Here is a 24286-nt window from a genome sequence, read left to right on the forward strand (position 1 = left end):
ATTCTATCAGTAATGAACTACTTTAACAAAGTAATTGCTGAGGCCTGAAGAGATGACAATATTGCTACAACTTATGTTGTGAACAAGCCAACAGTTTAGCCAAATTACCAAATCACTTCAAGTGAGAGTGATAATCCCTCTTTGCCCAGGAAAACTATATGTGCACACATACATACCTACATACCTACATACATACATACATACGTACATACATACATACATACATACATACATACATACATACGTACATACATACATACATACATACATACATACATACATACATACATACATACATACATACATACATACATACATACATACATACATACATACATACATACATACATACATACATAATGAAATGATTTCTCTTCCAAAAAGTTTCAAAACTTGTCTGACTATCCGACAGCTCATGGTTCTTCCACAAAGGTTGTGTTCTTACATCCTAGCAATTAACTTGGTGAGTGCAGAGTTATTATATCTGACATAACTATCAGATACTATTAATCAAAACTATTAAAAAAAAACATCCAAGTTGTAATAAACTGGAATTACCCTTTAAAAACACAGGGCTGCTATGAGTGTGAGACTCACTCAAGTGACACAGATCATACAATCACATGCCTTTTCTCATGCTAACCTTTCAACTTTGCTTCCTCCAATGTCAAATTTGTGATTTTTAAGTGAAAAAAAAAAAGTTCTTCCAAGTTCAGCACTTGGATTGTCATTGGATGTTCATGGATTGTCTATCAACATCATCTGTTTGAATGAAAGTGTGCAACAACAATTCATACAGCAGTCAATCGCAATGATTTTGTGGTCAACTAAGCATGAGAGGAGCAAGGCTGGAGAGACTGCTGTGTTAGCATTGTTTGCCTCACTATGTCTATAGTGCAGGTAAACTAACATTAGTCAACGATGGTTCGACATTCAGCGGGTAAGCACCTTCATCACTGTACAACTTCTTATCTTTATGGGGCGGACATGGACCTGTTTACGAGATTCTGTGCAAATGTAACAATATGCGTGTTGTCTTTTTCTAGTGTGTGTGTGGGCGGTGGAGGAGTCTCAAAGATTTCAATTACTGACCGCACGGATTTCAGCCATGTTAACCTGACAGGTATGCAATACCCAACCCCCCACACCTAGCTCCACAGGAACAAATCTAACACCAAGCCCTGGCTCATGACACTAATTTTAGTGATTCATCTTACCGTCTACCTGGCATCCCTAAATGTGTGCCTGTATGTATGTGTGTGTGTGTGTCCAGTTCCAGGACATACAGTGATTGCTGCTCTGAGATACTCATTCCCATGCTGGAACATCTGAATGAAAAGAGATGCTGATTAGCACACACAAGCATGTATGCACCACAAACACACACACACACATGCACACGTGCACTCTTACACACATTCAAACAGCCCCAACTAATCCAGCCGTGTGTGCCTGGGAGATAAGGTGCATCCTGCATATTCTTTCTACACACTCTCTCTCTTTCTCTACCTCCTTCTTCCCCTCTCACTCTCCCGTCCTCTCTCTCTCTTTCTCTCTCTCTCTGAGAGTAGCACCTAATTCTCCCTAATTCCCTAATCCTGAGCAGGGCCACTGCACATACAGTCAGCAGTGACCGTGGCGGTACACACAGAGCAGGGCCCAAATGATGGAGGATTTTTTTTGCCATTTCTTAAGCCAATATCAATAAATGGTGGAGGAAAATAAACAACATCCAGGATATAAATCTTTCTACCTGTGAGAATTTCTTCAGTGGTTGCATGAACGATTTTTTGAAAGTTGTACTTTTAGTTGGTTGTCATGGTAACACTGACAAAGGGATTGTATTTTTTTATATATGTAAATCTTCCTATGATAATAATAATAATAATAATAATAATAATTCTTAAACAAACAATTAAAACTAAAGTATAGAGGGTGAATGTACATTGGATATTAGCATTGGTATGATTGATATAGTTTCGTCATTCTCTGCAGGCCTTACCACTTTAGACAGGTATCATTTTCTTTCATAAAATATTACAAATAAGTAATTATAATGTTATTGATCAAGTAATTTATATGTTTAGTTATTAAACTATGCATATAAAAAAATGCAAATATTTGATTTTATAAAATTGTTTTCGTTTGATTCCAGTTCAGAATCATAAAGCCACTATGGAGCTGGAACTGGATGTGCCTGCCTCTGCCTGTGCTTCTTCACACAGCTATCTCTGCCCCCAGGGCCTGCTGTGTCCTTGGGTGCAGGCTCTGCTCATAGAAAGTGTACTTGGCATAGATAGAGAGTGGCAACAAAATTAACCAATCAAATTTGATTTGCGGCGATTAGGACACTCCGAAACGAAGGATGGATTTTGTTTTCAAGTGACTGGTGAGTCCTGCTGTATTAATTATCTATACAGTTGATTAAGGCTGTTGTTGGCAATGCTCAAATTTGCTGCTGTAAGATATATGGCCTAATTTCCATCTTTCATAAAATCTTTCTTTTATTGTTGGCTGATTGTTGAGCAGCATGAACGAACGCCCCCGCTGGGTTGGCAGTTTTGCTCATGCATTAGTAGGAGAAATGACCAGGTTAGCATAGTTTCAGCTTGTTGAGCTGGTGGTTGGAGCACGAGCTAACAGGTGTCAGAAGGCAATTCTGTAATGGACTTCATTTTAAGTGTAATTAATGACATAGTTTGCATATAGTATGTGTGCGTGGTGACTGTGTTAAGGTGCTACCACACTGTCTGCTCTCTGTCAGCATGGCTTCCCTTTGGCATCAGTGTCGTCCTCACAGCTCCACTTGTCTTTAACAACATGTCTCCACAGAGGTGTCAAAACCCTGAATAACTCAGTGTGTGTGTGTGTGTGTGTAGCCCTGTCACAATAATTATCGACTTATTGTACGATAACGTAATTATAGACATCATCATGTCTATATACAGACTTATCGTATGATACATGGACATGACCTTGATCATTTTTTTGACTTCAGTATTGCCACACTTCAGATTAGCAGCTGAGAGGCTATTCATGTCACATTGGCTGAGCAAGTAGTTGCCTCCATTTTTTCTCTGTGTACGTCCTGAGTGGAGACTGCAGCAGCGAGAGGCGCTGCTTATATGGAATTAAGGGTAAAGAAGTGTAGCGCGCACTCTCCAATCCCCCGGCGTTATTATTACAATAATACTGTTTACTGTGATTATTTCTGAGACAATATATCATCCAAAAAAATATTTATCGTGACAGGCCTTTGTGTGTGATGAGGACATCAATATGACTACTGAAGGCCTAGTTCAAGACCCCATGATAGACTACTGATAGGTACAATGTCTATACTTTACTAGAGTTTCGGCCTCAATATTTTACTTATTTTTTCTACAAAACCCTTGTTTCAATTAAGAAAAGGAGCCAATATATATATATAGCCAAATGTTAAATGTTGTCTAAACACAAGTAGCTTTACAAAAACTTTGCAAGTAAAACTGTCAAAATTTTAAGGTTTTAATTCATCCAGTGTGTGATGAGACTTGTAAGTTTTGACATCCTATATATCAGTTAAATGTGCATCGAAACACTTGTGAGTATCATCATCTAAACCAAGACAATCTAATTTCTTGTGTAAAATACAGTGGTCAACAGTTTCAAAACCCTTAGTCAACAAATAGAGCAGAACAATGCTGCTTGAGAGGATGAGAGGTGCTGTGGTAGTCTATGCTAGTACGCAGATGCTTTTTAACCAGGGAGCTCAGAATTTTTACAGAGGGAGAGGATGTGAAGTTGTCCGTCTTATAACTAAACCCCCTTTATGCAGTGGAAGTACCTTAACCAGTCAGTAACATGTTAACACCAGTCGGTCACAATAACTTTGTCTGTGAGTGTGAGCCTCCTTCTATGTTTTCCTGAAATGTGTTGTTTACTCTCCCCTTTGGTCGGAGGACTGTATATCACTTCTATTCAATAAAGAGTTATTGAAGAGGGGATAAAAAGCTCACCAAGCTAACAAACAGTCGCTAACAGGATAATAAGTTCACAGTTTATTTGGAGCATTTGTTCTATAAACTCTTGTCTGCTGTCTGAAAGCCATGACTCTTTTGTGCATCGGTTTATACTCGTGTATGATAGGAATCCAAAACACAAACACCACAGAACATGACAAACACACATCCAGGGCCTACATATAAATCACTCCTTCCAAAGTAGTACTGATAGAGCGAAGTAATGTCAGTGAGTAAGAGAGACTGACTGACCAGGGCACAGAGGAGGTCGACAGCTTCCAGGATGAGCTCCTGATGTCCTATTCTAGTGACACCTAGCTCCTCCAGCTCCTGATGGGTGATGTGTAGCAGCTGCTCTCCCCCCATCTGCTCCCGCTCGAAACTCTTCACGTACTGCTGGAGACAGTCATCCAGACCTGAGGAGAGTATAGAGAAATGGAGATTAGCCTGATGTTTCAGCAGATCTTCGGCGTGTTTTTTTTAAAAAATTTTATGGTATTGGTCAGTGAGGAGTTCAGATGGCTTTTTACCCACCCAGAGATGCAAAAATCAGTGGATCAATTGTTAGAAATACAAATATCCTACATGCCAGCACTGAATCCTGGTCAACACAGATTCAACACAGAATGCAGACACCCACACAAAAAAAATTCTGCCACATAGGAACAATAGCTAGAAATATGAGCCTCAAAACTAAGATTTCTTCTATGCTTCACTGGAAACATGCTATGTAAGTGTCATCTAGAAAGCACACCTGCTGGTCCAGCTCTCCAGTATCCGATGATGATGAAACACCATGCAGTTTTACAATTTGCTTTGATGCCTCTGATTTTTTACATAAAAGCGAATACAAGCAATGAAGTGACTGAATTTCATGCACATTCTGAGTGATTATGCGCGTGTCCAAAAATATACGTATGTGAGTAACATATTGATGTATGACTTTCCGCTGTTAAGCTGCGGCTGCCTACCATGCAGAGAGACAATCAGCTGCACATAGACGTGGTGGGTCTGGTATAGTATTGATCAGTAAGAGCCTCAGGCTTTGAACCAAACAAAGTCAGCAGAAAGCACACCTCCCCGCAGGGCTAATGAACAAGCCTGCTCGAAAACAAGCGCACACAGAGCAAAAACACATGAGAGGACGCAAATCCATGGATTCATACACACACAAACATACACACAATCACAGAGAAACACAGACTAAAAAATGCACTCTCTCCGAACACACACTTCAAACACAATCGCACATACAAATACAATTACAACTGCTGTTGTATTTCAGGGTCTTGACGCCTCTTTGGAGGCATGTTGTTAAAGCCAAGTGGAGCTGTGAGGATAACACTGATGCCCAAGGGAAATGATGCTGACAGAGAGCAGACACTGTGGTAGCACCTTAACACAGTCACCACACACACACACACACACACACACACACACACACACACACACACACACAAACACACAAACATTTGCAACAAAGAATGAGCAAGAGGGCTCCTGGTATGCCATGGGACACAACTGACAAAATATAGGCCTACTGTTGCTCTGACTGACACAGCCAAACAATCTTGTTACATACAGCACAGCAGTGCAATTTTAAATCTATCACATCCGTAAGAGCCTCTGCCCTGTAGCACCACAAGTGAAAACTGTTTAATGGAATATATTCCCTATGGAAAACCCCACATATTCCACGTTAGCATGTGCTGCACATATGATAATACAGTGTTATCTCATGATCTCAAGTGCAGATTTTTATATGAAGTATGTAAAAGCTTTTACATGTGGAATGAAGAGGGCAGAGATGATTACATGTTTTCATATGTGTATGTTTAATGAGGTATTTTAATCCGAGGATACCACTTAACAACGTACAACATAAAGATGTCTTATACATACAACAGCTTCAAAATGTATGAGGTGCAGCCACTCTCACTTCCAAAAGATGTCAATAAAATCAACTTTATGATTTAAAATGTTATATGATTACTACTAATGTGTTGCCAGTCCAGCACAAAAGGCAACATCAAAGTCTCAATCTGCTCTGAGAAAGTTGCACATTGTTTCTGGCTCCTGTTAATTGACTTAAATAAGCTATGTATTGTGTCTTATTGTTCTCTGCTAGTACAATGTGCATAGGTTCTATGGAGTTTGCATGTGTCATACAGTGCATATTTACACTGGGTCAGATTTGTCCTGCTGCATCCTGCAAACACATTTTATTAAAAATGTTAACAGTCTCACGTAACATATTGAAAATAATGCATTTTTTAAAATATTCATGTGTTTGCTCTGAAAACAGCTGTAAAAAATCTCATTCCCTGCTGTTCAGTCAAATAAAAACACACTGCGATAATAATATTTTATAGAGCTTTGCATTTTCTGCAAGAACGTTCTTGGTGACAAATTGTTAAAAAAAAAAAAAAAGAAAAGAAAAAGAAAATAAGTGCTGCATTCCAGTGTTATACTTAAAAGAGCTGTTTTCTTTCCTCCTTTCCTTCCTTGTGTGCAGAATGTTTACTAAAGTAGGAAAAGACTCTAGTGTAGCGTAATAAATCATCACTGGTGTTGGCGGAGACATGCACAAGTGGACTGGATGTGCAGCAGCTATAGGAGCAAAGAACATGGAGGCAGAGCAGCCCTGCAGCTAGGCTTTCTGAATACGTTACGAGAGAGAGACACATTTGCTCTTCCCCATTTACACCCCGGCTTCTCCTTCTGAGGCACGGAAGCACTTTTTAATAGTAGCCGTGTCATAGAACGTGGCACGTTATGGCTTCAGTCATCATAATGCAAATGCAATATCTGACTATATTTGTGAGATGATGACAATATAATATCTTCATTGCACATTCAAGATTCTGCGCAGGTGGAAAAAGTGGAATTACTTTCTCACATTTCTTATTCTAGTCACCACTTCTGCCCTCTTCCAGGTGTCCAATCATTAATTGTTACTCCTTTTTTCAACTCTCTTTTTCCCTCTCTCCACCTACAATAGTATGTAAAGTATATAAATTATATAAAGAGGTGATGAATAAAGAATCAAAGAGGCAGAGGCTGACTACCGCTGCTTCCTCTGGGAAAGCCTCTGACTAAAGCTATGTCCTACTTCTTCAACGCACACATTCATTGGGGTTCAGATGTGCTACTGTAAATGGCGATGCATTTAGTGGCCTTTCGCCTTAAAAAACGACGGGATTTGTTGTGTCAAATAAATGTGAATAAATGCTTTCGTACTCGCATAGATACAACTCCCACACACACAAATACACCCACACACGGACACATAAGCATACAAGCATATATTCATACATATACACATTGTGACACACAGCTGCTAGCCAATCAGATGAGTCAGAATGCCTCCCCTAGAGGACAAACAGCTGATCTGGGTTCATCTGCTGAGTTCATATGCCAGCTGGAAATAGCACATGGTGTTCACAAACATACACACACACACACACACACACACACAAACACACACACGCACACACAAACACAAACTAACACACAAGGTTGAGGTTCATCAGTGCTGCACAAAGCCAGATAGTAAATGATATTAAAATCATGCAGATATTATTAGTGAAGATCTGTTGTAGCCATCTGTAGCAAATACTTTTGTTCGTCCGTCTAAATTCTCACATCATACCGTTTACTGCGTTCATAACTGCAGGAAAATGTGAAAACTGCTGAAGTCAGCCTTGCGGTGTAATAAGAGTCAAACAAATTCAAGCCTGCATGCGACTGAAATCACCAAAAATGTTGTGTTTTTTTGCACGAGTTATGTCAGAAGTGTCTCCCTGTGTAATGAAGTCATAAGCTTCTGCTAGTTTCCCCTGGGAGCTATAGCGACTAGGGAATAAGATATTTTATCATAGCTTAACAGCAGATAGGTGAAATTGTGCTTATAGCAGCTTCCACAGTGTGTGGAGTCACTACCGAGGCCGCCGCTCATGTGGCAATGGCAGGTAAGTGTGTTTCCTGTAAATATAGTTATTTCCTGCTGTGTTCCAGGAGCTTTGCTGTTCTGTTTAGTTCATAAGATTTAGAATATCAATTAAAAAGGATTTGATCTATGTTATTTCATTGTGTTTATTTAAAAGAGGATATTAAAAACTGCGCTACCGCCATCTACTGGCTGATTTTGGTTTAGCGGCGGGTGTTTTGTCAATGTTCAATAAAAAACTTTATCCGGGAAGTGAGTGGAAAAGCGACAGAATAGCACACTGCCAGCTTCTAGTGATACCAGCCACTTCAGCAAACATCTCGTTCGAGTTGCATCGTCGGTATGTGTTTATATGTGAATTTATTGTCATCTGCTAACGTCTTAAGTGGTAAAGCATTACATTGCATGTTTATTAGTGACGTGTTTCATGTGTATTTCCCTTTAGGTTACTATTTCTATTAGCCATGCTAGGGTTTGCTTTATATGTCGTGCCACGCACAGATGTTGAATTGTTTATTTTATCATTTATGCATCTGAAGAAATGTAATTCTCATGATTCTATTACTTGTTTATTTTCCTTTTAGTTTTACACTTTACTTCATCAATAAACCTGGCAAAAAGCAATACCCAGAGTCTTGTTTGGAGTGGAGCGTTTAGCTGCCTGTCAATATATGCATGGAACGCGTTGAGGACAGAACAGTAAAACGACGGCATCTCAGCGAACAAGGTAACGCTGAGCAGGCTAACAACAGACACTTCCAAGACGCCACAACGCATCAGCTAAGCACGGCTACCACGGCAGTGTCTCACCAGAAGATATCAACGCCATCCTGTCTGCCAAATCATACAAAACAAGATCTCAGGCCTCGTGTTCTTCTACTGGTTCAGCAGCAACCAAGGCGAGAGCAAGAGCAGAGGCAGCAAAGACTCGTCTAACGTTTGCACAGAAAGAAGTAAGTCTAAAACTGGAGAAGGCTCGATTAGAAGCATCCATTGAACTACTCCAGTGTGAGAAAGAAGCAGCTACGGCCGCAACAGAGGCAGAAGTCTTAGAAGCTGCTGTTCAATCACAAATAGATGAGCAAAGCAATGGACATGTTTTAGATGATCTCCCTTCTCTTGAAAGTGCACGTCGGACTGAAAGCTATGTCGTGGCCCAAGCCAAGTTAGTAGAGAATGAAACTACTGAAATACAGGAGCCCCCATTATTAGATAAGCTTCCAGCTAACATCGTTGACCCCCCGCGTGATACTCATCCCTCACACACCAACCCAGTAGACTGTGGACCACCACCAGAAACGAAAACTTGGCCTGTGTATAGGCACCACCTTCCAGATCCATCTCTCTTGTACCCCCATCCACCTCCAGATAACCATAATAGAAATCACAATTGGACACAACTAAAACCAAGAGACAGCTATCATGATCCCACCTGCAAATCCAGGCCTACAGGTCACAATGATGGAAACATCAGTGAATTTGTCAGGTACTTTGCTCGTCGCGAAATTGTAGCAACGGGCCTCCTTCAGTTTAACGAGCCACAGAATTACAGAGCCTGGAAACGCTCTTTTGAGAACACAGTAAGGGGTTTAGATCTGACAGCAAGTGAGGAGATGGATCTATTGTGTAAGTGGCTCGGTAAAGAATCTGCTGAGCATGTGGAACAAATCAGAGCCATACACATTAACCATCCAGATGCTGGACTAAAAATGATCTGGGAGAGACTCAACCAGTGTTATGGCTCAGCAGAAGTAGTTGAGGATGCTCTGTTTAAACGAATTGACAATTTTCCAAAGATCACAAACAGAGATTATGTGAAGCTGAGAAAATTCAGTGACATACTCATGGAGCTTCAGAGTGCCAAGGAGGAGGGAGACCTCCCTGGCCTTTCTTTCTAGACTCTGCAAGGGGTTTAAACCCAATCGTACAAAAACTCCCCTTCTACTTGCAAGAAAAGTGGGTTTCTGTTGGTGCAAGTTACAAACGTGGATACCAGGTCTCTTTCCCTCCATTTTATGTTTTTGTAGATTTTGTTAGTCAAGAGGCCACTGTTAAAAATGACCCAAGCTTTAACTTTGCCACTCACCTTGACCCTGCCCCCAGATCTGAGAAACCTTCCTGGAGATTTAACAGACAGAGAGAAGTGTCAGTACATAAAACAGAGGTGTTTCCAAATCCCAGCTATGAGTCATATGGGAATTCAAAGAAGACAGATGACTATAACAAACTGTGCCCAGTGCACCAAAAACCTCATGCCCTCCTGAAATGCAGAGCTTTTCGTGAGAAGTCCATCGAAGAACGCAAAACGTTTCTGAAAGTGAACAATATTTGTTTTAGATGTTGTGCCTCTTCAACACATTTTGCTAAACATTGTAAGGCAAAAGTGCAATGTTCCGAATGCGGCAATGAGAATCATAACACAGCTCTTCACCCAGGCCCAGCTCCCTGGAGCAAAGTAACTGACCCTGATGTAGAGCATGGCGGGGAGCAGGGTGCCACCCTGCCGAGTGAAATCACTTCCAAATGCACTCAAGTTTGTGGTGAGAACCTCACTGGCAGGTCATGCTCTAAAATCTGCCTTGTAAAGGTATACCCAGCAAGCCACCCAGACAAGGCGATCAGGCTGTATGCAATCCATGATGAACAGAGTAACCGTTCTCTTGTCCGTTCAGAGTTTTTTTTAAATGTTCGGTGAAAATGGCCCTAGCTCTCCCTACTCACTGAGAACATGTGCAGGCCTGAAAGAGACAATGGGTAGGAGAGCCACTGGTTATGTAGTAGAGACTCTAGATGGGACAGTCCACATCCCCCTGCCCAGTCTGATTGAGTGTAATGACATCCCCAACAACAGGGAGGAGATATGCAAAATCATGCAAACAATCATTGGATAGCTCATTGGATAGCTCCATTACCATTCAAATCACCACGTCAAAGGCTCCCTAACAACAGGCCGCAGGCCATGAGTCGGCTCATGTCCCTAATCCGCAACTTTGACCGAAAACCAGGGATGAGAGACCATTTCATAGTCTTCATGGAAAAGATTTTCCAAAATGGTCATGCTGAGATCGCCCCTCCTTTAAAAGAAAATGAGGAGAGATGGTATTTTCCTCTGTTCGGGGTCTATCACCCCAAAAAGCCGAAACAGATCAGGGTTGTGTTCGACAGTAGTGCGCAGTACAACGGACTGTCACTTAATGATGTCTTACTAAAAGGCCCAGACCTCAACAACTCACTCCTTGGCGTCCTCATGCGCTTCAGGAAAGAAGCAGTAGCCTTCACAGCAGACATCGAACAGATGTTTTACTGTTTCTACGTGCGGGAAGAGGACAGGAACTTTCTCCGTTTTCTGTGGTTTCGCGACAACAACCTCTGCAATGACATCACAGAGTATCGGATGAGAGTCCACGTTTTTGGTAACAGTCCCTCTCCGGCAGTAGCAATATTTGGCCTACATCAGTCTGTCCAGTGCTGTGAGATGGACTTCGACGCCGATGTCAAGCAGTTTGTAACACGTGACTTTTATGTAGATGACGGCCTTAAATCCCTTCCCACGGTAGAAATGGCTATGGATCTTCTGCAGAAGACTCGGGATATCCTTGCCAAGTAAAACTTGAGGTTGCACAAGATCGCAGCTAACAGAAAAGAGACCCTGGAAGCTTTTCCATCCCAAGATCATGCAAAAGATCTCAAAGACTTAGATCTGGAAGCAGATGCACTCCCCATGCAGCGCAGCCTGGGTCTCCTTTGGGATCTCAAGAAAGACTGTTTCACCTTTAATGTGTCTGATGAGACAAAACCCTTCACACGACGTGGTGTCTTATCTACCATAAACAGTCTCTATGATCCGCTAGGCTTTGTAGCGCCTGTCACGATCCACGGTAAATCCATCCTCAGAGAGCTCACTGCAGATAATGGTGACTGGGATGCTCCGCTGCCCCAAGGGATGGAGGAGTCATGGGTTCTTTGGAGAGAGTCACTGAGTGCGCTGTCTAACCTCTCGATCGCCAGAACGTACACTAACATCTCACCTTCAGAAGCCACGTACAGAGAACTGTGCATCTTCTGTGATGCGTCAACCAAAGCCATTGCAGCGGTGGCTTATGTGAAGGTAACTGATGCAGACGGAAACTGTGAAATTGGCTTTGTCATGGGGAAAGCAAAGCTGACGCCACGTCCCGATCAAACTATCCCCAGACTAGAACGGTGTGCTGCTGTGCTAGCAGTTGAGATCGCTGATTTGGTCTCAGGAGAGCTGGACATTCAGCTGAACAACACCCATTTCTTCACAGACAGTAAAGTTGTTTTGGGATATATTTGCAACGAGACCAGACGCTTTTATGTCTATGTTAGCAATCGGGTGACTCGGATTAGGAGGTCCTCACAAGCAAGTCAGTGGCATTACGTGCCTACTAACCAGAACCCAGCAGATCTAGCAACACGATCTGTTCCTGCACATCAGCTCATGCTCACTAACTGGTTCACTGGCCCCAAATTCCTGCTCAAAGACAATCAAAGCTTCATCCACGACACTTATGACCTTGTTGAACCCAGTTCAGACACTGACATCAGACCACAGGTCTCCGTCCTGAAAACCACAGCAAGTGTGAAACTGCTTGGTTCAGAAAGATTCACTAAGTTTTCCCACTGGAGCTTCCTGCTTCGTGCCATTGCTCGTCTGTTGCACGTTGTTCACGCCTTCAAGCAAACCACCAATAGAGACAGTTCTTGTAAGGGCTGGCACTATTGTGAAATGGGAGTCACAGTGGAAGACTTTGAGCAAGCTAAAAACATTGTCATCCGATCAGTACAAGAAGAGGTGTACGCTGGAGAGATCAAGTGCATTAACGAACAACAGGAAATTCTTAAGGGCAGTCCAATCAAAAATCTGGACCCCTTCTTAGACAACCATGGTCTGCTTAGGGTGGGCGGACGCATCAGTAAGGCAGATCTAAGTCAAGCAAAAAAGAACCCACTCATTGTTCCCGGCCAACATCACATTGCAGGCCTCATTGTGAAACATCACCATGAAAAGACGCGCCATCAAGGTCGGCTATTCACAGAGGGAGCTGTTCGGACAGCCGGTTGGTGGATTGTTGGTGGCAAAAAGAAAGTGAGCTGTGTTATCCACCATTGTGTAAGATGTAGAAGGTTGAGAGCTCCTCTCAGTGTTCAAAAAATGGCCAGTCTCCCAGCACAACGTCTCTCAACTGACCCCCCATTCACAAATGTGGGCTTGGATGTGTTTGGCCCCTGGAGTGTTTCTGCACAACGCACAAGAGGAGGCATTATCCAAAACAAAAGATGGGCTGTCATCTTCACGTGTTTGAGCATGAGGGCAGTTCATATCGAAGTGATCGAATCACTTGACACGTCAAGTTTCATCAACTCACTCAGACAGTTCTTGGCTATCAGGGGTCCAGTGAAGAGCATCCACTCAGATCGTGGCACTAATTTTATTGGTGCTTGTAAAGAACTCCAGATACCCTCAAATATAAACAATACAGCAGTCAAAACTTACCTGTCAGGACAGGGATGTTTATGGACTTTCAATCCCCCACACGCCTCTCATTTTGGTGGTGCATGGGAGAGGATGGTTGGCTTGGCTAGGAGAATTCTTGACACCATGTTCTTTGAGCTCAAAACCACAAAACTCACTCACGAGGTTCTCGTCACCTTCATGGCTGAGGTGTCAGCTATTATAAATGCACGCCCCCTCATTCCAGTGTCAACGGATCCCACTGACCCATTCATATTGTCCCCTGCTGTTCTCCTCACGCAGAAAGTCAACCCTCTCTCAGCTCCAGCTGGTGACTTTGTTGTCTCTGATCTCTATAGGCACCAGTGGCGTCAAGTCCAAAATCTGTCCAATGTTTTCTGGGACAAGTGGAGACGTCAGTTTCTCTCCACACTCCAAACCCGGCGCAAATGGCAGTCTAGTCAACCAAATGTGGACCCAGGGACTGTTGTTGTTCTGAAAGACATTCAGTTTCCAAGAAATGAGTGGCCGCTTGGACTAGTGACCAAGGTGTTTCCCAGCACCGATGGTAAAGTACGCACTGTGGAGATAAGGGTGGCTGGGCTACATGGAACCAAGCTCTTTACCAGGCCCATCTCACAGATAGCGGTTCTTGTTCCCCCAGAGCCATAAAGACTGATAGGAATATTGTTTTGTGTGTTATAAGAGAGTGGCGTCAATTACGCCAGGCGGGGAGTGTTCTGTTTAGTTCATAAGATTTAGAATATCAATTAAAAAGGATTTGATCTATGTTATTTCATTGTGTTTATTTAAAAGAGGATATTAAAAACTGCGCTACCGCCATCTACTGGCTGATTTTGGTTTAGCGGCGGGTGTTTTGTCAATGTTCAATAAAAAACTTTATCCAGGAAGTGAGTGGAAAAGCGACAGAATAGCACACTGCCAGCTTCTAGTGATACCAGCCACTTCAGCAAACATCTCGTTCGAGTTGCATCGTCGGTATGTGTTTATATGTGAATTTATTGTCATCTGCTAACGTCTTAAGTGGTAAAGCATTACATTGCATGTTTATTAGTGACGTGTTTCATGTGTATTTCCCTTTAGGTTACTATTTCTATTAGCCATGCTAGGGTTTGCTTTATAAGTCGTGCCACGCACAGATGTTGAATTGTTTATTTTATCATTTATGCATCTGAAGAAATGTAATTCTCATGATTCTATTATTTGTTTATTTTCCTTTTAGTTTTACACTTTACTTCATCAATAAACCTGGCAAAAAGCAATACCCAGAGTCTTGTTTGGAGTGGAGCGTTTAGCTGCCTGTCAATATATGCATGGAACGCGTTGAGGACAGAACATTTGCATTGAACATTTGCTGAACCGAGGTATTGCCTGCATATCTCTCATGTTCTTCTGTTATAATCAATGGTGAAAGACAGTTCTGATGTACAGAGTTTTGACTGCATGCAGGATGATGTCAACTGTCTTTCCAATCACTGTATTTGTACCTAAATTCTTTTGTGACACTTGCACATTCGTGACTTCTAAGTGCTATTTCACTTCTGTACACTACTTTTTAATGCTGAATAAGAGCCATTTTTAGAATCATCATCATCATCATAAGACAAAAGTGTCACAAAGAAGTGCCTGTAAAAACCCTCATTTTTGAAGCTCCAACTCTCTTACTCTCTCTTTCTCTCTACCTCTCCTTTCATTTTTAATTACAAAAAAAGCACTGCACGAATCATTCAGGTAGTCATAGCTAAATAGAATATATGATAAAATATGTAATCTTGTCACGAAAAACTTTGGTTAGTTAGTAGCTGTCAATACGGTATGATGTCAGATGTCAAAGTATTCAAAACATCCTGAATTCTGTTGCGGTGCTTGAATTCGTGAAGTGGAGTCAGCTCAGTGCTTTTGTCAGTTTTGTCTTTACCTAGCGAGGCAGCTGGATTCGCAAAGATCACAACATCACAAAGGTCATGCAAGAATCCATCATGACAGGCTTCATGTTATGTGATTGTCATTGATCAGTGTCGCGAATCCAGCTGCTGGTAAGCCTGCCAAGTATTTTTTTCAGCGTACCCGCCCTTTTCAGAACAGTTGCCATGGACAACTTCTCAGACGGTTCGGTGTAACAAACCATGTGGCGCTTCAGTTTAGTTTTGTGTGCCCCTTTTATTAAATCTTTAGTTTAAATCCCATCTTTATCTTTACAGACAAATAACTGCAGCTAAATATAAAATACAATTTATAATTTGTATGGCAAAACTTCAATTTCTGAGATGTATTAAATAACCTTCATGTTTGACCTGTTGTTGCTTAAAAATACTGAAAGCTAGACCAATTAGATTTGTCAGTGAATATAAAATAAGCCATCAGGTTTTCTTGTGTTTTTACCCTCAGTGCCTGTAACTACTGTAGTGCAGAGTGTATTTTTTAAGCTGGATTTAGATTATAAAGAAATGCTGTTGAACCCCACCTTCAACACACTCGGGTTTTCCGGTTCTTGTTTTTCAAATGTGGGACAAATACATTTTTAATGAATAAAATGTATTTCTTTCTACAAGAACCACTGAAGGATCCCCTGATCCTGACCATCACTAAATCCCAGTGTGATGAAGCTTGAGCTTGCACTTCATGATGACAGCTTCATCCACATTTCATAGAATTCCCTCCTATCTTTTCTTCTTTTCTGGGTAAAATAGACCCCTCCCCATTGGAAACGCAAAGGTTGCAACCACAGCAAGAGAGGCCTCTGAGCAGAAGAGAGGCCTCTGAGCAGAAGAGAGGGATCAGCAGTTGCTGCCCCTCAGGATCCTGCACTGATGCTAGGCTAAGGAGCCAGAAGGAGCACACACACAATAAATACACACATACTGTAGCCTATGTTCCACTCTGACTGAAAGCGTGTTGAAAGCCACAATAAAAAAGACTGCATTTACAGCTGAATATGGCTGCAACTGAAAAAGTCTCCGAGCAGTGACTTTGCCGTCTGGCCATTAACATCGGCTAAAAATCAGACTGTCAAACCTGTTTTTGGCTTCTCCTTTGAGACCATGCTCGGGTCAGGAGTGGAGGCTGGGCTAAGAGCGCCGGCAAGCAGCGAGGACTTCTGTCTTGTCACCTTGCCCCATCTGTGAGCTTCCAGCTGGAGTAAGTGCTTCAGTGAGTGCGAGGAAAAAGACACAACACTCACTAAAAATATTCCTACAGTGAAATATTCATCACATCATGACAGAATATTCTTAAGACCGTGGCATTTTAGCTCGCCGGTATATGAGCTTTCAAGTGCACCGCAGCCTCCTCTGTGAAATGCAGCTTGCAGGGGAGGTGTCAAGAGGCAATCCAAAGAAACAGAAAGAAAGAAAAACAGGGTCAACCAGGAAGCTGCAGGGAGTTCAGAGGCAGAGCTCCACTCTGAGGATCTAACCGACCCGAGACAATCTGAAGTGACTACAGTCGTACTTGAAATGCTATGTTAGCATAATCTTTAACTTTACCTTACATGGCCTAACTATCCGTGTTCTACCCCAAACTTTATACAAGGAAATCCAATTCGGACTGTAGAATCGAAGAATAAATGTCAACTTTTATGTCAACTTCACATTCCCTTCAAAACATTTACAGAAATTCCACTCTCATGATGCTTACATTTGAACATTAAGCTGATATAATCCATATTTATATATTAAGAATGGATTAAATGATGAAAAAAATGTGTGTAATGTAAAATATATCATCCAGAGAATTATCACCTGACCCCTGTCATCTCTTTTCGGCTCATTGTTTTGGTGACAGGGTCCATCGCAACTGTTTAAATTCCCTCTCATCACTCTCATCACCGTCATTTCCAGCTGCAACAGGAAGCTGATTTCAGCTCTAATAAACCCACTGTACGCTACCTGCCCAGAATAAGACAGTAAAAGTTTAAAGCAGCTAAAGATTTGTCAAATATGTTGTTGAGGATTTGGTGGAGAGTAAAACAGAGCTAAAATAAATGTGAATATTGGACCTACATTAGATGAGTGGACAGAAACATGCTCCAAATAAAAGCTAATGTTGCTCCATTTCTGGATGTGTCTACCAACTTAAGAATAGAGTAGAATGCTACTTTACTGCCTGCCAGAATGGAAAAAATGCCTTTAATAGCACATGAACATGTAACATATACAACAAGTAACTTGTGGTCAAAAGAAATTGCTTAGACGCTGAAACCCTTAAAGTCTCCCTAAACTTTTTTTTCTTGTTCCTTCAGTTGGATGTTTGAGCTTCACTGTGCACATTTTGCATGCGCAGAGTTTGACCAGTATGCAGCTCACACAAGTGACATGAAACTTGATAATGATCACATTGCACATTTATAGATTATGTATTTTTCAACAAGGAAGTAGAAGTAGATGCCATAAAGATTTTTAACTTGCTAACTGCATGTTTGCATATCAGACACAAATCATTATTCCAAGCTGAAAATGTTCATGCGTTTTAAAATATCTGAACCTATACCTAAAATCATCAACAAAAACATAGCTTTTTAGCTTAAAATAGGGATTGCACTTGTAATAAGAGACGTCTTAAATATATATTTGGTGTCCAAAGGGTCCCTCGAGTGCCTCTCAGAGTCTGAGAGAACTGATCAAATAAAGGATGAGACCTGTCTGCCAGGATGCTTACAGCTTTGACATTTGACATAAAACACTAAGATGTGTAGCCACACTTAATAGGATCCTCTAGGAATCTTGTGTAGTTGCTTGAATTGGTTCCCCTTATTTTTTGTATTATTATTATTATAAGACATACATACAGTGTATACAGTGTTGAAATTCCATATTCCTCAAAGACAAAAATACATTATTAAAAAAACACAATGCCACTAAGCTGCTTCATCAGAACAAATAAAAGATGATTCTGAACTTTTGCGTAAACCCAGCTGTTGGTCTGAGCTCTAACAGACTAGCTAGCTTTGCAGTATGTTTGGCAGTGCTGACAGCTACTGTACACTAAAACGAAGACTCAACGCTAGATAGTCATCCTATAATAGGATAAAACCTCTAAGACCTCTACATCTAGTTTAAGCCTTTAAGTCAGGGTTTCTCACCATTTTCTGGCTTGTAAACCCAACAACCGACTTCCTAAAAAAATATATACCGTTTTTTTCCTACATCCAGAAAATCTCCACAGCCCATCTGTGTATCAGTCAATCACCTGTGGGGTCCCTGTCCTGACCCCCAGCCTGAGAAAATGTGCTTGACGTTAATATATGGGGTGATAAAACTGAAGCTCCCGGAACAACAGGTGCAAAATCGACCCAGTAAAACACATGTGAACATCCACACACACACACATACGCACACATGCACGCACACACACACATACACACACACACACATACACACACACACACACACACACACACACACACACACAGGCCCCTCTGTCTGGGCGGCCGGATAGACCAGGGTGCTTTGATATGATGCCCACTGCATTTCTCATTCTCCGCACCGCTCTGCCATCGCCTCTGTGCTCTCCCCCTCGTTCTCCGTCATGCCCACCCTTCCCCTTGCCCACTCCCCTTGTTTCCTCCCCCATCTCAGGCTCCTCAGCCTTTCTTTCATTTTGCTCCATGCCTCCCCATTTCTGAATCTGTATCCCCGCTCTCCTCCCTCTTTTTCTCTCTGCTCGGGGCCATAAAACAGGAGGGAATGTGCATGTGTGCGTGTGTGCGTGTGGTGTGTGTGTGTATTAAGTGTTGCATACGTATGTGCCTCGTTATGTGTCTAAATGTGTGTTAGAGGCATACAGGAGGTGGATTGGGCATCTGCATGTGATACTGCTTCCCCTGTCTTATGACATGTGCTGTGACTCCAACACGATCCGATCTGGTTTCCATGACTACCGATGCCCCACTTAAAGCTCCTGCTCCCGAGTTATTGTGTCTATGCGTGCGTGTCTGTGTGCGTGCGTACATACATACCATATATATGTATATATATATATATATATATACATATATATATTTACACATATGAGTGAGCCTGTGCAATTCTCTGAGTGCATGCATCCATGTGCATTCTTATGCAGTGCATGCATCTCTTGTGTAGGAGGGCGAAAATGGAGGACTGGGGGAGTTTCCTCTATGTGTGTGTGTGTGTGTGTGTGTGTTTCCCCATAATAAGGCACACTCTTAAATCTTTAATGCAACTGAAACTACAACAAGCACACAGTCAGAGCCAGGGGAAGCGTGTCTTCCAACACAGTTTCCTACCATATCAGCAGGAGACTTAATCGGGGGACACAGTATGAAATGGTAGTAAACATGGTCCTGCTCACCTCAAGAGACTCAAACAACCAAATAACATCTAGATGACTCTTTTAACACTACAATAAAGTATTTCCTGTTCCTGTGCTGTAGTGTTAGGCACTTAAAAGCCATACAGTCTCTCATTTTCCATGTCAAACCACTACTACACACTTTTATATTAATATCTTTGATAAGTTCTGAACATCTCATGATGTAATTCATTCACTGTCCCCTGCACTGTCACATATCACCTTTCTATTTAGATCTTTAGCTCCAGTACATCAGCACACAAAGAGGAAAAGAGAGATTACTGCAGGAAAGTGAACTGCCGTATTCATTTTCCTGTCAACATATGCATCAGCAGGCCGCTGATACCGTACACCTGAAAGGACAGGCTGATTTTATGAAGTGCACCGCATAAAGAGCAGAGGAGAAGTCCGTTTTTCTTTGTTGCCTCACAATAAGCGCAGATCTGTACACGTCATACTTTACACATCAATTGCGTCTGCACACACCCAAGCAGATACATACCCAACACACACACACACACTTAGAGGAAACTCCTCCGGTGTGGGTGTTCAAATCAAAACAAACGCTGATGAGTCATCTTTCTGTGAGCCTCACCAGTGTTCTGCTGCTTGAGCAGTCCTTACTTCTACAGCAGTGAAAGATACTATATAGTCTGCCTGGCCTGGTAGCGAGCTGTGTCAGGTTTTTCTCTATAGGACTGCAGAGTATCCCGTCTTTATACTCATTCATGTGACGGGACTGGACTGTTGAGGAAAAAGAGCTGCTGTCTGAAGGACCTGGAAAAATCTGATCATTTTAACTTTGTTCTCTCTGCTGGTGAAGGATGGATTCCTAAAAAGTGCAGTCCTAAATATGTCCCACTGATGAATGTCACCAGGCCTGATTCAATCTATCTTTCAAGCTGATGATGTCACACAGCCAACAGGAAGGCAAATAGAGCTAATACAGCAGAAGAATCTATAAATAGAAAGTCCTCACTGACAAAATCAATTGGTGGAAAGTAACAACGTATATTTACTCAAGTACTGCACTGAAGTACAATTGCAGGTACTTGTTATTAGCTCAATTCTTTCTATTTTATGGTTACCTTAACTTATTACAGCTTTACTCACTTTACAGACTAATATTTTTCATATGAACAACATATGCTAAAATATGATCCATTCTTAAAGATTAAACTACCCACCATATAGTAGAAAAATCAATACCCTCATATATATAACGTGTGTGATTAGAACCGTTTTTACGTTTAGGGAAAAATTAAATTAAATAACTTTTTATTTCAATAAGCAATTCTTGCTCTCACATTCAGTGGGTAACAACTGTGAACATCTTGTGATATCTGTTTATAATATTGATGATCTTTTGAAATATTTGAGACTTCTGTGGGTAGTACACACACTTCATGGGGGCTGAGATGATGGCAGTTGGCTGTGCTGTCTGACTGGAGACCTTTGTTGCTTTTCTCTCTTCCTCATAAAATAAAGATCTTCCTACATTGCTCCAATTATCCATTGTGCACAGGCAAAAAGACACAGCATTTCTATCATGAAGGAATGAGATACTATATGACCAGTAAGAAATAATATTAATAGCCATTTGTCTAAAACATGTAGGTGAGGACAAATGCTTGCTATCCTAACCCATGTGTCTTATATCTTGGCACATTTAAGTACATTTCTCTCTAATGGTAAGCAAGAGAAATCACTTAAGTACTTCTAAAGGAGGTCTCAATGTCACCGCTCCCTAAAAGTGGCACAACACTACTAGGATCAGCGTGAGAGAGAGATGAAGAGCTTCCAGAAAAAGAGGCCAAAGTGAAGCCTGTGTAAGCGTGCAGATTAATACTAGCCTTCTGCCTTTTACTTTATTCATAAGAAAATAAGATCTTAGCATAAGCCTGCCACCGAGGGTCTGTGTTTGAAGCCCCGCAGGAAGGAAGAGAGAGCTTCGCAGGAGCGAGGACAACAGTGCGAGATGTTTGTGAGTGTCTATGAAAATTAATCTCTGAGCACAAACTCTTCATCTGGAAGAGGCCAAGACTCTTTTTCAAACACATAAGGAAGCACTTATGGGAAGACCGTGGCCTCAGAGTTTGTTCCGAATGTAAAGATTTTTGTCTTTACTCACTGATCATAGAATGAAATGTTTGTTAAAGCGTTTAACCTCTTAAATCTTTGGCAAATAATAAGATATTATTCTTTTTTTCCATATTCAAATAGGTTTGAATCATGACACTCACTAACATACCTTTAAATGACACAGTAACTAACATTGGTGTCAAATTTTATAACTATCACAGCCATTGACTGAGGAGCATAACAGCTGAAATGACTGATGTTCATATTGTGTGTGTTTCTTGTTAGCAGATAAAAAAAAGCATGCCCAAAAATGATTCATCCAGTGGTGATGTTATGATGATGATTGCTGGAGATTTTAACTTTAATTGCCTTACTGATTTGCATCGTTATATACAGTATTTGTTCAGTTTTGAATTTTCTTGGAATAGAAGGAGAAATTGTGGATTTACCTTCGATTGAATGCACGAGCAGGATTGTATTTTAGCACGTGGCTTTTTGGGACTGACGGATTCATAATTTAACTAGTGTTCCATTTACTGGTCCTGTACTGGCAGCACACACTGGAGTCACTAGAGCCTTTTTTTACACGACAGGAAAGTGTAATTTACCACACGCTTGGCTAGAAGTGACTGTCGTGCTTGAGCAAAAGTCTCAAGCGTTGGTCAATAAGTCAGTTGCATTTCCATTTTGTGCAAAAACTCACATTTGGCCCGACATTAATGAAACCTCCAATCAAATTCCAACTCTGAGTCTATTAATGAAGGGTACAGCGGCAGAGCTTCTTCCTACTCCACGGATCAGAGGATACTGTGGCTGAGGAGAGCAATTATAAAACCAGGGACGTCACCATAAGCATCCCAAATACTTTCCTACTGTGTCCCCTGAGGGTCTGTCAGCCACCTTGACTTCTAATCTCTGAGATTAGCGCGTTCACATAAAAAGCATTTAATTGAACTTTAGTGGTCTTAAAACACATGTAGGAATATGGAGTTTTTAGGGAAATCTGTTGATTAAAAACGCTACATTTCATCGTCGGTGTAATTAACACAGACACTCAAGCAGCATCTATCACACTGGGTGGTCGCACAAGTAGTGATTCTCCTAAGTATAGGGATTGCGGACACCCCCCCCCCCCCCCCCCCCCCCCCCCCCCAGCTCCTCATTTCCATTGTCTGTCAATAGGCCTACCACAGTTTCTCTCACGGATCCTGGAGTGTGTGAGAACAGCTCCAACCACCCCTCCATCACACACACACACACACACACACACACACACACACACACACACACACACACACACACACACACACACACACACACACACACACACACACACACACACACTTTCTTTCTCTCTCTCTCCTTCACACACACGCATGATTAGTGATTACTCATTCATGCTGTCTGTTTGAAGGGACGCATCTCTTGCCAGCAAAGCGAGCAACCAAAAACAAGCCAGTATGATCGGTGCGTTTGCCTTATATGGCAGGAGGCATTGCGCTGTCCACGGTGCTGAATCTGACTGTACGGCTGGCATTGGGGGAAAGGGGGGTGGGGGGGTGGGGAGTGCATGCAGTTAACTACATTAATCATACACGCACGCGCACATGCACATAGGCACACGCACACACATATACACTCAGGGTGAGTGGTGATACGGGCTTACAGCATGTGTCAGTGAGTCAAGGAGCATGATGACAGATCTTCCACATTCATTGATGAGACGTATTCTGCTGATGCTGGTGCTGATGGAGACAGCAGCAGCAGCAGCAGCAGCCTATAGGCTTGGCTTGCGAGGGGTGCGCTCTCAAGCAAGCGAGATGACAGAATGCTGAGCCTCCACTCCCTGCTTTCTTTGGGGGGGACATCCATTTCACTGCACCGGCTCAAACGCATTGACTCCACTTTGGGTGACTTTAATCAGTCTCCCAGTAGTCTGTTCACAGCGGTCAAAATCACACGTCAGCCTGCACGGTTTGGATCGGGGGGGGTGGGGGGGGGGGGGGGGACACACACATGCACACAGTGTGGCCCTTCGCTGCTCACCATCAGCCCCCCACCACCACCACCACCACCACCATCATCACCATCCTCCTCCTCCTCCTCCTCATTCTAACCACAAGCAGCATGAACATTTAACAGCCTGATGCAAAGAAGGGATCCAACATTACCTTTCATCCAGTCCAGCACTTGCTTTGGTGTCCATTTACTTATAGGTTCCATAACCAAAGCCATGGTGTCACAGTCTCTCCGAGATTAACGGCACAGGACTCAATGCGGGCGACATAAAACGACCTGTCAGTCACATCTGGAATGACACTGCGGTGATTAAATCTGAGAAAAAAGAAAGGGTTGTCAGTTTTATTCTCTCCATCAGAGCATGCCGCCTGCAGAAACGGGTGAACGGGATGCGGTGGTGCAATCCACGCGCACACACAGAGACAC

General features: G+C 42.1%; 1 protein-coding gene across 1 annotated transcript in view; it reads right to left on the reverse strand.

Annotated features, from left to right (window-relative positions):
* The window catches only part of si:ch211-26b3.4 (connector enhancer of kinase suppressor of ras 2), a 63873-nt gene extending 39797 nt beyond the window's left edge, over positions 1-24076 (reverse strand). The window contains exons 1-2 of the mRNA XM_062425413.1: positions 24013-24076; positions 4254-4417 (exon numbers count right to left, since the gene is read on the reverse strand). Of these exons, the coding sequence (XP_062281397.1) occupies positions 4254-4417; positions 24013-24076 (228 nt within the window). The remainder of the gene's footprint in view (positions 1-4253; positions 4418-24012) is intronic.
* Between the last annotated feature and the right edge of the window lie 210 nt (positions 24077-24286).

This window comes from Scomber scombrus, chromosome 9 (genome assembly GCF_963691925.1).
Source record: "Scomber scombrus chromosome 9, fScoSco1.1, whole genome shotgun sequence".
In the NCBI taxonomy this organism is placed as follows: domain Eukaryota; kingdom Metazoa; phylum Chordata; class Actinopteri; order Scombriformes; family Scombridae; genus Scomber; species Scomber scombrus.